The sequence below is a fragment of the Oncorhynchus mykiss genome, chromosome 13, assembly GCF_057628025.1.
Source record: "Oncorhynchus mykiss isolate SJ-2025 chromosome 13, ASM5762802v1, whole genome shotgun sequence".
Taxonomy (NCBI): Eukaryota; Metazoa; Chordata; class Actinopteri; order Salmoniformes; family Salmonidae; genus Oncorhynchus; species Oncorhynchus mykiss.
Window position 1 is genome coordinate 20,740,612 of NC_143034.1, and position 15,194 is coordinate 20,755,805.

At 41.3% G+C, this 15,194-nt stretch overlaps 1 protein-coding gene across 2 annotated transcripts in view; it reads left to right on the forward strand.

Annotated features, from left to right (window-relative positions):
- LOC149978762 (leucine-rich repeat protein SHOC-2) overlaps nt 1-9,497 on the forward strand; it is a 28,855-nt gene extending 19,358 nt beyond the window's left edge. For both annotated transcript variants that reach the window (XM_090195640.1, XM_090195639.1), the window contains exons 3-10: nt 103-538; nt 1,401-1,538; nt 1,893-2,023; nt 2,109-2,297; nt 2,603-2,725; nt 3,239-3,376; nt 6,116-6,233; nt 7,003-9,497. In XM_090195640.1, coding sequence (XP_090051766.1) covers nt 103-538; nt 1,401-1,538; nt 1,893-2,023; nt 2,109-2,297; nt 2,603-2,725; nt 3,239-3,376; nt 6,116-6,233; nt 7,003-7,211 — 1,482 coding nt within the window. In that variant the 3' untranslated portion in view covers nt 7,212-9,497. The remainder of the gene's footprint in view (nt 1-102; nt 539-1,400; nt 1,539-1,892; nt 2,024-2,108; nt 2,298-2,602; nt 2,726-3,238; nt 3,377-6,115; nt 6,234-7,002) is intronic.
- Nucleotides 9,498-15,194: the final 5,697 nt, after the last annotated feature.

Consider the following 15,194-nt stretch of genomic DNA (forward strand, 5'->3'; position numbering starts at 1 on the left):
GCTGTGTAGTGCTAAGGCAAACTAACCGTGGGTCCTCAAGACTGAGTTTTGGAAACACATAACATGTCTTCAATAACATGGACACAACTTTCCCATTCCCAGGTGATCAAAGAGCTCAACAAGTGCCGTGAGGAGAACTCCATGCGTCTGGACCTGTCCAAGCGTTCCATCCACATGTTACCCACCTCCATCAAGGAACTCACCCAGCTGGCAGAGCTCTACCTTTACAGCAACAAGCTCCAGAGCCTCCCCTCAGAAGTGGGCTGCCTGTCTGGCCTGGTCACCTTAGCCCTGAGTGAGAACTCTCTAACCAGCCTCCCAGAGTCCTTGGACTCCCTGAAGAAGTTGAGGATGCTGGACCTGAGGCATAACAAACTGAGGGAGATACCGGCGGTGGTTTACCGGGTGACGTCGCTGACCACACTGTACCTGAGGTTCAACCGGATCACGGCGGTAGAGAGGGACATCCGGAACCTGGCGAAGTTGACCATGCTCAGCATCCGTGAGAACAAGATCAAACAGCTGCCTGCCGAGATAGGTGAATGAGGGAGGAGGGAGGGAGAGAGATGGGGTGAGGGGGGAATTGGAAGAGAGCGGTGAGTGGAGGGAGGGATATGGGTGAGTAGGGGGAGGGAGGGAAATGTGAGTGGGGGAAGGAGTGGGAGGAGAGCGGGAAGGAGCGTCATCCATGAGAACAAGATCAAACAGATGAGTGTTGAGGAGGAGGAGGGAGGGAGGCTGGCAGATTGGGTGATGACGATGCATCGTCATTTTTGCCTAACATAACCTGGGGGCGTGCACACACTTTTGGCCCTGATTTTAGCTGTCCCAGACAAGTTTTTGAGATCGCAGACAAAATCTTTTGAGAACAGTGTTCAGCAATAGCCAATGAGAGCTCGCCAGAGAGATGATGATGTTGCATCACATCACCCAGAATGTGTGGACTCCAGCAGGAGTGATGACGACTACAACTAGTATGCGTTTGTACTTGCCTTTAACCAAAGCCAAAGTATCAAATCGTTACAGCTCTGAAGTTCACTACCAGTGTTATTCAATTCCAAATGTATTGGCTAGATATTTCAACTCCGTATGGCAAGCGTGAATGTCTGACTGAAAACGTTTGAGGCTTGTCTGAGCCACATGGTTTAGTGTGCGCACCACTACGTTAGCCAGACAAAAAACTACTACAGGAAAGACGTTGGTTAAATGTGAGCAGCTCAGCGACGTTAGGATTTTGAAAGTCGTCTTGTGTAAACCCGGCATTACAGAAGACATTGCTGCAGTGTTGTCAATAAGCTAAAGCCATCAGCTAAACCAGTCTTTTAATAACTGATTGCGCTTCTTTTCCAGATTAGTCACGTTTGTGTGTTGACTGTTGTATTGTCCCTGCCTCTCTGTAGGGGAGCTCTGTAACCTCATCACCCTGGACGTAGCCCATAACCAGCTGGAACATCTACCCAAGGAGATCGGCAACTGCACCCAGATCACCAACCTGGACCTACAGCACAACGAGCTACTGGACCTACCAGAAACTATAGGTGAGACTGACCGGGACCTCAGCAGTCAGAAATGTTCTCTCCTCAATGCAATCATCTGCCTATACTCTGCCTACAGGATACCAATACTGACACAGCTGCACAGTGCACATTCTTAACTGTACATTGTGACGATAAAACATTTGAGAATTGTCATTAATTGTATAATCTACAGTTTTAGGAACTGCAAGTGCTGGTATTTAAGATAAGATGGTACTTTATTGATCCCCCAGAGGGGGAATTTGATTGCACCAGACAATACATACTTACATTTCATACATTTGAAATGCTTAACATGATATCTAATATCTGACTTTGTTGATTGTCATTTTCGTATTTAACTGTCTCTCGTTGCAGGTAACTTGGCAAGCATAAACCGCTTGGGTCTGCGGTACAACCGGTTGTCAGCCATCCCCAGATCGCTAGCCAAGTGCAGAGAACTGGAAGAGCTCAACCTAGAAAACAACAACATCTCCGTGTTACCAGAAGTGAGGGGTGCTTTTATTGATTGCTGCATTTAATGGTATTGTTAGGGATATAGCATATCTATCTACCTCCTTCTCTCTATCCCAGGGTCTCCTGTCTAGTCTGGTGAATCTGACCAGTCTAACCCTGGCGAGGAACTGTTTCCAGTCCTACCCGGTGGGAGGACCCTCCCAGTTCTCCACCATCTACTCTCTCAACATGGAGCACAACCGCATCAACAAGATCCCCTTTGGAATCTTCTCCAGGGCCAAAGTCCTCAGCAAACTCAACATGAAGGTAAGGATGCTGTCCATTGTTACGTGTTGTTATCTCCTTCCCTCTGTTTTGATGACTTCTAGTAAAGTGGACCAAGACGATAGTCCCAGACATTATGTAGGCAGGACAACGTCTCTTTCTTCTGACGTTAACAGTAGATAAAGGGCCTCATTGCCAAAATCCCGAACTATCCCTTTAAGCTTGACAATGGTTAATGATGGTGGCTCAGGTAAAGAGGTGACCATTGTTCAATAAGGTGTTGCTCATCATGTCGTCTTTCTGTTCTGGTTCTGGAATTGTTGTCAATGTCATTGTTTTTTTTTCAGGACAACCAGTTGACGTCTCTGCCTCTAGACTTTGGCACGTGGACCAGTATGGTGGAGCTCAACCTGGCCACCAATCAGTTGACAAAGATCCCTGAGGACATCTGCGGTCTCGTTTCGCTTGAGGTGAGGCCTAGATAGAATTCCCAGATGGGATCTTTCCTGAGAAATGTGGACCTACTACTTTTCTGATGCCGTCATCAATTCATACATTATTCTGAAGCTAAGCAGGGTTGGTCCTGGTCAGTTCCTGGATGGGAGACCAGATGCTGCTGGGAGTGGTGTTGGAGGGCCAGTAGGAGGCACTCTTTCCTCTGGTCTAAAAAAATATCCCAATGCCCCAGGGCAGTGATTGGGGACACTGCCCTGTGTAGGGTGCTGTCTTTCGGATGGGACGTTAAATGGCTGTCCTGACTCTCTGAGGTCATTAAAGATCCCATGGCACTTATCGTAAGAGGACGGGTGTTAACCCCGGTGTCCTGGCTAAATTCCCAATCTCAAACCATCACCCTCAAACCATCACGGTCACCTAATAATCCCCAGTTTACAATTGGCTCATTCTCATTTTAGGTCTGTAACACAAGCTACAGGTTGTGACAGTTCGCTTCAGTGTTCTGAAACATCTTGTTTTGTTCACAGGTCTTGATATTGTCCAACAATCTTCTCAAGAAGTTGCCACATGGTATTGGCAACCTGAGGAAACTACGGGAGCTCGACTTGGAGGAGAACAAGCTGGAATCGCTCCCGAATGAAATCGCTTACCTGAAAGATTTACAGGTTTGATACTATTACATTATTTCCCTACTCTGTCACGTAAGCATTTAGGCCTACCTTTAACTAAAATGTGTAGAGTTATAAACCATTCAAAGACCACTAACAGATGTAGTGATACCGTAGTGCTGTGATGAGTCATTTCATTGACACAAGTAATCTCTCTTCTACTTTTAAAGGCCCAATGCATTAAAAAAAATAGATTTATATATACACTTTATAGTGCCTTCGGAAAGTTCAGACCCCTTGACTTTTTCCACATTTTGTTACTTTACAGCCTTATTCTGAAATTGATGAAATAGTTTTTTCCCCTCATCAATCTAGACACAATACCCCACAATGACAAAGTTTTTTTTACGTAAGTATTCAGACCCTTTGCTATGAGACTCGAAATTGAGCTCATGTGCATCCGGTTTCAATTGATCGTCCTTGATATTACTACTCCCGAGTGGTGCAGTGGTCTAAGGCACTGCATCTCAGTGCTACAGGTGTCACTACAGACCCCGGTTCGATTCCAGGCTGTATCACAACCGGCCGTGATTGGGAGTCCCATAGGGCGGCGCACAATTGGCCCAGTGTTGTTAGGGTGTGGCCGTGGTAAGCCGTTATTGTAAACAAGAATTTGTTCTTAACTGACTTGCCTAGTTAAATAAAGGTAAAATAAAAATAAACTACAACTTGATTGTTCACCTGTGGTAAATTCAATTGATTGGACATGATTGGGAAAGGCGTATATAAGCCCCCACAGTTGACAGTGCATGTCAGAGCGAAAACCAAGCCATGAGGTTGAAGGAATTGTCCGAAGAGCTCAGAGACAGGATTGTGTCGAGGCACAGATCTGGGGAAACCTGGCACCATCCCTATGGTGAAGCATGGTGGTGGCAGCATCCTGCTGTGGGGATGTTTTTCAGCTGCAGGGGCTGGGAGACTGGTTGGGATCGAGGCAAAGACGAACAGAGAGATCCTTAATGAAAACCTGGTCCAGAGCGCTCAGGACCTTCCAACTGGGGCGATGGTTCACCTTCCAACAAGACAACGACCCTAAGCACACAGCCAAGATGACACAGGAGTGGCATCGGGACAAGTCTCTTGAATGTTCTTGAGTAGCCCAGCCAGAGCCCGGACTTGAACCCGATTGAACATCTGGAAAGACCTGAAAACAGCTGTGCAGCAACACTCCCCATCCAACCTGACAGAGATTGAGATGATCTACAGAGAAGAATGAGAAACTCCCAAGCTTGTAGCGTCATACCCAAGAAGACTCAAAGCTGTAATTACTGCCAAAGGTGCTTCAACAAAGTACTGAGTAAAGGGTCTGAATACTTATGTAAATGTGTTATTTTCTAAAAACCTGTTTTTGCTTTGTCATTATGGGGTATCGTGTGTAGATTGAGGGGGGAAAAAACAATTGAATCTAACAATGTGAGAAGTCCAGGTCTGAATACTTTCCGAAGGCACTGTATATACAGAAATACATGGACCCCTTCAAATGAGTGGATTTGGCTATTTCAGCCACACCTGTTGATGACTGGTGTATAAAATTGAGCACACAGCCATGCAATCTCCATAGCACAACATTGGCAGTAGAATGGCCTTAGTGTAGAGCTCTGACTTTCAACGTGGCACCGTTATAGGATGCTGCCTTTCCAACAAGTCATTTCGTAAAATTTCTGTCCTTCTAGAGCTTCTACGGTCAACTGTAAGTGCTGTTATTGTGAAGCGGAAATGTCTAGGAGCAACAACGGCTCAGTCGTGAAGTGGTAGATCACACACGCTCACAGAATGGGACCGCCGAGTACTGAAGCGTGTAGTGCGTAAAAATCATCTGTCCTCGGTTGCAACACTCACTACTGAGTTCCAAACTGCCTCTGGAAGCAGCGTCAGCACAAGAACTGTCGGTCAGGAGTTTCATGAACTGGCTTTCCATGGCATCTGGAGTGGTGTGAGTGGTGTAAAGCTCGCTGCCATTGGACTCTGGAGCAGTGGAAACGCATTCTCTGGAGCGATGAATCATGCTTCACCATCTGGCAATCCCCATCGAACACCTTTGGGATTAATTGGGAAGCCTACTGTGAGCCAGGCTTAATCGGCCAACATCAGTGCCTGACCTCACTAATGCTCTTGTGGCTGAATGGAAGCCAGTCCCAACATCTAGTGGAAAGCCTTTCCAGAAGAGTGGAGGCTGTTCTAGCAGCAACGGGGAGACCAACTCCATATTAAGGCCCATGATTTTGGAATGAAATGTTTGACGCGCAGGTGTCCACATACTTTTGTATTTCCACACTAAGGTTGGAATATTACTGTGAAATTGTAAAAAATTATGATAATGCTCTTTTTAGTGTAAGAGCTTTTTGAAAAGACCGTCTCTAAAATGTAAGCCTGTTTTGGTGGATTGGAGTTTTGGCCTGACATCACCAAGTGGTAAATGAGTTAATAGACCAATAAGAAAGAGTCCCAAACCAATAAGAGCAATCTTTCACTTGTCCCCTCCCCACTCAGACCACTCCGACACTCCTAGCACCATTTTTGCTGGAGAAATTGCTCTTGGATAATAATCAATTTTTTTATTTTTTTTATTTATTGAAAACAATTTGATATGCTGCATTGGACCTTTTTAAATAAACCATTTTATATCTCCAGGGTTTGAATGATGGAGCTCAGAATCATTTATTCACCAACGTTTCGACAGCTAAGCTGTTTTCATCATGTGATATTGACATTCCATTTTTGCTTTTATCCTATCAGAAACTAGTGTTGACCAATAATCAGCTGACCACGTTGCCCCGTGGGATCGGTCACCTCACCAACCTGACCCACCTGGGTCTGGGAGAGAACCTGCTGCAGCACCTGCCAGAGGAGATCGGTAAGTACATTTTACCTCATACCACTGGGTACCGGTCTGTTTCTGCTGAGACCACTCGTTGTACTCTGTCATTTGCCAAATATACAGAAAGACTGGTACCCAGGCTACAAACAACTCGGACTAGGAGTGAATCTCAAAAGTACTTCCTTGATTCCTTCCATCCTCACCTGAACTCCAAATGTCATCGAGAAACAAGGAGCTTATTGGAGGAGGTCACAAGCTTTCATTTGGATACAGAATAGAGCGAGAACTACATGTGGTCCTTTGTAGGTCAGTTGGTAGACCATGGTGCTTGTAACGCCAGGGTGGTGGTTAGATTCTCGGGACCACCCATACTTAAAATGTATGCACGCATTTATTTCACCAGGTAGGTGAAACCATTATTTAACCAGGTAGGCAAGTTGAGAACAAGTTCTCATTTATAACTGAGACCTGGCCAAGATAAAGCAAAGTAGTTTGACACGAACAACAACACAGTTACACATGGAGTAAAACAAACATACAGTCAATAATACAGTAGAAAAATAAGTCTATATACGACTATGACTTAAGTCGCTTTGGATAAAAGCGTCTGCTAGATGGCATATATTACATATAAAACGTAACTTCAGCGAAACAGTTTAATTAGCATATTTTAGCCCCAGCAATAATTACTGTATGTACCTGATCTGTCTATGCCTCCAGGTAGAATATAACACTCCTGTATCCTCCACCCCTCTCCCTCCATCCCTCTCTCTATCCTTTCCTCCCTCCTTTCTTTCCATCCTAGGTACACTGGAGAACTTGGAGGAGCTGTACCTCAATGACAACCCCAACCTGCACAGCCTCCCGTTTGAGCTGGCTCTGTGCAGCAAGCTGTCCATCATGAGCATCGAGAACTGTCCTCTCAGCCATCTGCCCCCGCAGATCGTCGCCGGGGGCCCCTCCTTCATTATCCAATTCCTCAAGATGCAGGGGCCCTACCGGGCAATGGTCTGATAGACCACAATCTTGGCCTCCGGGCCCTGAGGGCCCAGAAGGAGGCCATGGTCTGAGAGCTGATTTGATGGCAGATATACCAGGCCCACGCAAGGCCCATGATCTGACAACGGACCACGCCCATAATTGGATAGACCACGCCCATATTCTGAAGGCCGACGCCCACCCAATCACTTACCTGTCCAACTACGTGCGTCATACACTGTAAAAAAAATATTAAAAATACATCATAACAAAAACAAACTAAATGTACAAAAAGAGGAAAACATTTTCGGTTCATACATTATCTATCTATATGTGGAAAAAAACTAAACAAGTACATTTATATTGAGACTGTGCTCCAGTGTTTCTGTTGAGGAATCATAGCCATTTAGAAGGCCAACTTCTCCAATATTTTATTCCCGAATCATGTAAGACAAAATTTAAAGGGTCATTACACAACTTTTTTTTATTTTTTTTAAAATATTATATTCATTAATTCCAGCACCATATGCTACATAATCTGTTTTCATACATATGAAGACACTGGTATAGTGCTGGAGGTAATGAATAGGAAATGAAAAAGTGGTGGAATTGCCCTTTAATATCTCTACCACCTTTTGCCAAACCGGATCATGTATATTGAGTAACAGTGAGCTAAAGTGGCTATGATTCTTTTAACATAGAAACCAGATTCCCAATGCCAACATATTTACAGTAATTAGGTATGTATATTAGGAGAGCTTAGGATACAACTATTGTATGCAAAAATATTTGAAACTTTAATTTTTACTGCTGCTGCCATCATCAATGTTCATTTTGTCTTTTTCTTTTTGATATGTATATATTTTTTTTACCACTCGACTAAAGATTTGTTATCGTGAGGTTTGAGGTTAAAGAACAAAGGTCTAATGTTGTTTTTAATTTCACATTAATACGTAAAAAAAAAACACAGTGCCTATATGCCCGGGAAGGTCCACTGGTTTTTCTGACGCTCTAAACACAATTGTCCATTATACAAAGGTATCATTTAGTTAAACACATTTTCTTTCTAGAATTATGGTGTGCTTAAAAAAAAAGACTTTTTACATTTGTTTTATATTAGTTCTGTCATAGTTGGATGACAATGATTCTATATATTAAAGCGGTAAAGTATACATTTGAATCAACAATGGCGTTCGGAGGTTTTACATGTAAAAAATAAGCAGTCATCTTTAAACAGTAAGCTAGTAATATATAAAATAAATGCAAAATCTTTAATGCTTTAAAAAATGGACTTAACAAGTTTGACTCAAACCTTTCCAAAATAGGCAGTAATGTTGCCCTCATGTTTTAAGATATAAGATTTTGTTTTTGCTTTGAGAAAGAAAAAAAAAATAGTTAACTGTAAAAAGACAGGTGATTAGATAAGTGATCTGTAGTGATTTTTATATATTCTATAAATACTGATTGTTGCCTTGAGTGCAATTGAGTCATTGTAATGTTTACTTTTTTGCTATGTCTTCAGTGTTGGGGCTGTCATACAATGTGGAAACGATTGACCAACAACAACATATCAGGAACGTTGAAGGAAAGGTGTCAATATAACTAATGACTAACGTTGCCATGGTTACGGTCGTTAAGGTATGCCAAAAACACGAATCAAAACCCATTATTGTCATTTTACATCCAGTTTCTTTGACTGCTTTTTTAATACGCCTCTTCACGAGATCTGAAAGTTTGTGTTACTTGGCTTCCTTTTTTTTTTTTTTTGTCCCACACTGTCCCAGCAATGATGCTGTTCTTATGCACTTTCTAAATGACATTGGCATCATCCTCTTTTAACAATGACAATATCTCCATGGTTACGTTGAACTGGGGCATTTTTGTTTCACAGTGAAGTATTTTATCTCTGAACAGTTTATCATGTATATTTTATAATGGTGTCAGATGAATATTAAGGATGAGATGACAAGCTCAAAATCAATCTAAACTAGTAAGTATGTGGAGCGTCGAATTCAGACGTTTTGGCTTTCGTCCTATCAATCTTGATGGAAAATATTAGCTTGAACTGTGTATGTCCAATAAGGGTCTTATTGATATGTTTAAAGATGTATTAAAGTACCCCATATCTTGCTCATATGTACCACAAGCAAAGATGTTTTGTCAAATTATTGCAATTCATTGAGATCCACATTGTAAAATGTAAATCATTTTCTGTTACTATAATTTTTTTGACACTGTATTGGGTTAGTATTATATCATGTGACTGTACATTAAAATCCCAACTAAGGTAGATCAAACCAAAAGCTTTTTTGGTTTTGGAAATGAACGTGTTGCGTCCAAGCTTTGTACTCAATCATCTTTTAGTATTTATTTTCAATCAAGTGTGGGTCTAGTTTTTTGGCAGCAGCTTACGATTAGTGTTTCGATGTGGGTTGTGGACTGCTAAGAAAAACGAGGCCTGGGCAGAGCACACACCCAGACAAAATGTATTGCTGCTTCTAATCCTACCAGCAGAACCTGTTGCTGCTTGAAAAATATGCTGTAAATGATTGATGGGGCGGGAAAAGTGAGATCTATCCTAAACAAAATCAACATACAAGACTCGTACAGTACACTGGCTGGGAAGATTGACCTCTGCCCTTGACCTCTGAGTTTGGGGTCACATGAGGTCTGGTGGTTTTCAAACAGATCAAATTGTTTGGACCGACGTACAACGAGGAAAAACCAAGGTGCATATTTGAGCCTATAACGACGCAGTTACAACACAATACTTTTTTGAAAAGACAAAAAAATGTAAAAAGGGCTTTCTTCTCGTTCACGCTCAAAGAACACCACCAGAGGCATTGCATTCCTGGTTTTATATTTTAAAAAAGCTTCGGAAGAAATATAATTAAAAAAAATGTAAATTGTTTTGGGGGATTGGTTGTGTATTTATGTTTTAGCTATAAACAACATGGAATCATTGTGAAAATGCCTTCAGTGAGATGTGCATTAGGGTATGCAGCGAGAGAAACGCTGTTATCCCGTATAATGTTGAGTCTGTTTTTGTTCATATTTGTATCTATGTGCCATTTGCAAGGTGAGGGGTGGATGACTGACGTATGTCTAGAGAACCTGAGACAATCGTCGTCATTCAGAAAAGCATTTATCAAAACAAGGAATGTAAGTTAAAACACGTTTTTTGGAAAAGAAACGTGTGACAGTCTAGGTTTGGGGGTGGTCATATTTTGTATTGTTGTATCTGAGGTTGATGACGAAGAGGTATTGTTCTGATGCATCCTAATGATTTGGAGACGACTAGGTGGTGTTTATTTTTCAATCGTCTGATTTTGGGTCATAAAGTGTGTAATAATCATGGCCATTTTTTTTCTTTTAGCAAAATGTATTTTGTGTCTCAATCCTTTTCCTTGCCTGACTATTGTGTAGGAAACCAAGCATGTTGAAAAATCATTTGTCATGGGTTTTGTCTGGGTTGGAACTACGTTGGTGTGACGAGTCGTTGTATATAGAACACCAGCTAATGTTGCTACTATTTGGTATCTGCAAAAAAATGTTTCCTGTAGATTTTTTTTGTACATTTCACAGTATTTGAAACATTGTGCAGCCAGCAATGCTTTACCTACCTATTCTTTATCAAGCAGCCTTAACTGTTAAACCTTTTTGTTATTAACCCTTCTTTGTGTCTGTGGCTGTAGTAGATAACTTTCATTTTCTGTCCTTTCTTCCTTTCTTGCTCTGTGCATGCATATTTTAACCTGACCTGATGATTGATTGACAGTTCACATAAGCACTCTCCAAACTGAATTCTGTGTTCAGTTTCATTATTCTGGAACACTAGTGAGCAATAGTGAAACAACACAATTCAGTTCAGATTCCATGCTAGCTACAGGCCACCCCAAACAATCCCTATACCAGTGGTCTCCAACCCTGTTCCTGGAGTGCTTACTGTCCTGTAGGTTTTTGCTCCAACCCTAAACTAACGCACCTGATTCTAATAATTAGCTGGTTGATAAACTGAATCAGGTTAGTTACAACGGGGGTTGTAGCAAAAACCAACATTCATTTGACTTCCGTAAGTCGTGCACCAAGCATCACCTCTCCCTCAATTTTCACCCAGTCAGACCTTCAGTCACTTGGCTCTTTTTACTCACGGAAAACAGAAAATCAGTTGGATATAAAATGCTTTCCCCAACCTTTCACGTGACCAGTCACCTGACCAGGAAAAACTAAGGCTAATATTTTATTATTGGCTACAATAACTATATGGCCCAGGACCCCCCCCCCTTCTCAGGTCACAGCAGGGTTAGGAATAACTCCTGGCCCTAGGCCTATACATAACAAGTGAGTTGACTGTTTAATGGTCAGAAATGAGATTGATTGACTATGTTCCAGAACTAGAACACCACGTTATTTTTTAAAGATTCTCTTTTCTGTCTACCAATATGAGTACAGTATATGCAGACGTGACTACCTGACTACGGTGGCCACCATGGTCCAAGTAGCGTATGTAAGAGAATTGGAAAAATGGTGACATGACATATTTATTTGACCTTAACATCCTACTGTTTAGTACCGAGAGACATGCCTTTACTAAATATTACTTGGCAAATGAAATTAGAAAAAGGATTTGTTTGCTTGGTTGTAAATGACACAATTTTTAATCAAAGCCGACCCATTGTAAAGAAAATTATTCAGACTCAAGTTTGCAAAATGGGTGACAAACTGCAATGTTTGACGTTCTGCATGTACATACATCTTTTTAATTAATAAACCTATAAACATTTACAAATTGAAAAAAAAAAAGTGACTTGTAATTTAATTTGTTTTTGCTTTCACCAAAAAGTACTGCAAAATGAACATGGTTGGTTGGTTGGTTGGTTGGTTGGTTGGTTGGTTGGTTGCCGGTCACATTGAGAGAGCAGAACAGAGCTGCCTATGTCCTCAACTAATTCCTATTTCTGTCTTTGTTCTTTTTTTTCCTTCTTCTCTGTAACTGAATTTGTATTTATTTTCAAAACACATGAAGCAGCATTTAAGCCAAGAGTCCTGCACAGTATATGACCTTTTAGCAATGATTTGCACAAGCACAGCAAGGGCACAATTTCAAAATCCCAATCATACAGAAGAGAATGGCACTTAGACTGTTTACACAGGCAGCCCAATTCTGATCTTTTTTCCCAGTAATTGGTCTTTTGACCAAATCACACACGATTTTTTCACATCAGATCTTTTTCAGAGCTACTCTGATTGGTCAAAAGACCAATTAGTGAAAAAAGATCATAATTGGGCTTCCTGTTTAAACGCAGCCCAAGTGTCTGTCTCAAAGTAAGAGTGCTGATGTAGGGTCCGTTTCACCCTTTAGATCATATTGAATAAGATTATATGGACCTGATCCTAGATCAGCACTCCTACTGTGAGATGCTTTTTGAACACTGGCCCAGGGTCCCACCTGTCCATGTAATCTTATTCAGTATGATCTAGAGGGCAAAACTGATCCTAGATCAGCAGCACACCTACTCTGGAACACTTGATATGTAGAGTGCCCAAACTTGTTGCCTGAAGCTAAATGAAAAACTAAACTCATATAGGCTTTGGATTGTTGCTATACTGTCTAGGCCCAGAATGTTTTTGGGCTACGTAGATTCTAGAAGCATTATCTACATTATCCGGCCCTAGCTACATTGTCAGGCCCTTTTGCTAAAGGAAAAAATGAGTTCAGTATATATCTTTGGTAGTGAAGTGCATTCAATATCTCTGTCTATTATAGACAGCAGTATCAGCTGGAGACCTTTGAACAGTATGTTAGTCAGCAGGGATCCATTTCAATTCAGTTAATTCCTGATGTTTGCTGAAATTACATAGAGGAGCATTGAGGGGAATTGGAATTTGATTTTGTACTTCTTGACTTAATTTAAAATGGAATTGATTATTATCATGTTAGTCAGTTAACAACCCCCCCCCCCCCCCCCCAGAAAAAGCAGTTGAAATGTTTCCTATATTTCAAAAAGAGGCAATATTGTGCCTTTTTTCATATGTTCAGGACTGGGCTGTTCTCTCTCAAATGTCTCTTTTGTACCTAGAAAAATGTGTCATGTGTGTCATTTGTTGTCATTCGAGTGTACAAACTTTATCATTTCAGAATGTTCTGATGTTTGTATATTACTCCCGTTATGCCTGCACAACGCTTTGGTTTTCATTTTCTATTTGAGGTTTTCCCACTATTTGTCAAATTGTGGAATTTAAGCTCTGAAAAAAAACTGATAAATGTACTTTTAATCCAATGAATTGTAATGTGCAGTTTGTTACTTGTTCAATATAAAGAAAACGGTTACCCTGTCTTGAACGTATAAATGATGTTGTATGGATGTGTTGTTCTTTCAAATGAGAAAATATAACTGACCACTATATCAGTTTCCCGGCCAAAGATTAAGCCTGGTCATGGACTAAAAGCTAACTCAATTAGGCTTAATTAGTGTGTGGGAGACTGCCCCTATATTGTCCAATTGGATAAAGCGATAACAAATTCATAGACTGGTAGTGTCTTGCTGTTTCAATACAGTCTTACATTAGTTCAATATCTTCCTCTTATTTCACTTATGGCACATGACCGTTTATCCCAAATGGCACCCTATACAATGCACTGCACTACTTTTGACTAGGGTCCCTAGGGTTACAGTCAAAAGTAGTGCACTATATTGGGAAAAGCGTGCCATTTGGGATGCATGCATACAGTAAGGCTACGTCAGACTGACCAATGAAAGGTCTAAACCGCAATCGAAGAGCAATAACAGGCACGTAGAATATCTACATGACTAACTTTGTGTAGAGCTGTAGTCGAGTGGTAACATTCACGGCACGTGTACAACTCCCCACTGTTCAATCTCACATCCACTCATTCTTCTGTACTGATGCTTCCCTGCCTCCCACTCTGTCTCCAAACTGTCTAAATAAAAACGATATATACATAATTACACTTTCTATTTATATGGATGGGTACGTCTGACTTTGATTCAATATTACAGTTGATGAATTATGAATAAGTAGATGGATGTGGTCTGTGTAATAAAACTGGAAATTGTACCTCTCAATCTCGACACGTTCCGTTCTATTGCACCTGTACCCAGAGAGGCGAAAACGGCTCTGCCTGTCCCAATACAAGAGCGCCCCCTACTGGATCATTGAAAACATGGTCCCTCACATCTCGACTCCAGTCAACATCAATGACTTTCCCCCTTCAACTTCTAAATGTATTTGAATTCTAGTCAGATTGAGGTTTTTGACTGGGGTTTCAGAATACATTACATTAGACATATTACAAGTGAGGTACGTTTTTTTCTCTTCTGTCTTGTCCTTTGCCATTTAAGCCACCACGAGAAAATGGAGAAAGTATCTGGTAAAGTATCACAGTACTTCATGTGTCATCTGAACTGGAAGTCCAAATTTGGACTGCACTTAGCACGTGATGATGATGTTGCATCGGAGTACATTACAATTTAGTGCATTAACCAAATACCTTGCCTAAAGATTTACCTAGGATAGTCCTTTCTTAACCTATTTAAATCATGTCAAATATGTGACGCTTTTGCATTTTTAAAAACGTTTTATGGTAGAACAGAAGTTGGAAGCACCTATGGTCTTATTAGAAAAAGTAAAAGTTAAAACGCATAATGGTTCATATTGTTTTCAGTAAAAGCATAGAGTACTATGTGGTATAATTCGATACTTAACGGTAGGTTTTACAATCCTGAATGTCACATAACATCAGTGGTGAATGCGCGCCTCAGGCTATTTCTTCCAAAGCGAATCCGAGAGAGACCGACGCCGGGCGCGGAAGCTTTTTCAGAAGACGACAGGTGTCACTGTGTCCTCGCGCTCCATCCGCACGCTGACGCATGATCACTAGCAGTGATGTTTACTCAAAACACAGGATTCCGCTGTCATATGATATCACACTAACAACACCTTCCTCCACTCCCCAACTACACATGATATGATAGAAAAGCTTTATACTGATAGAAG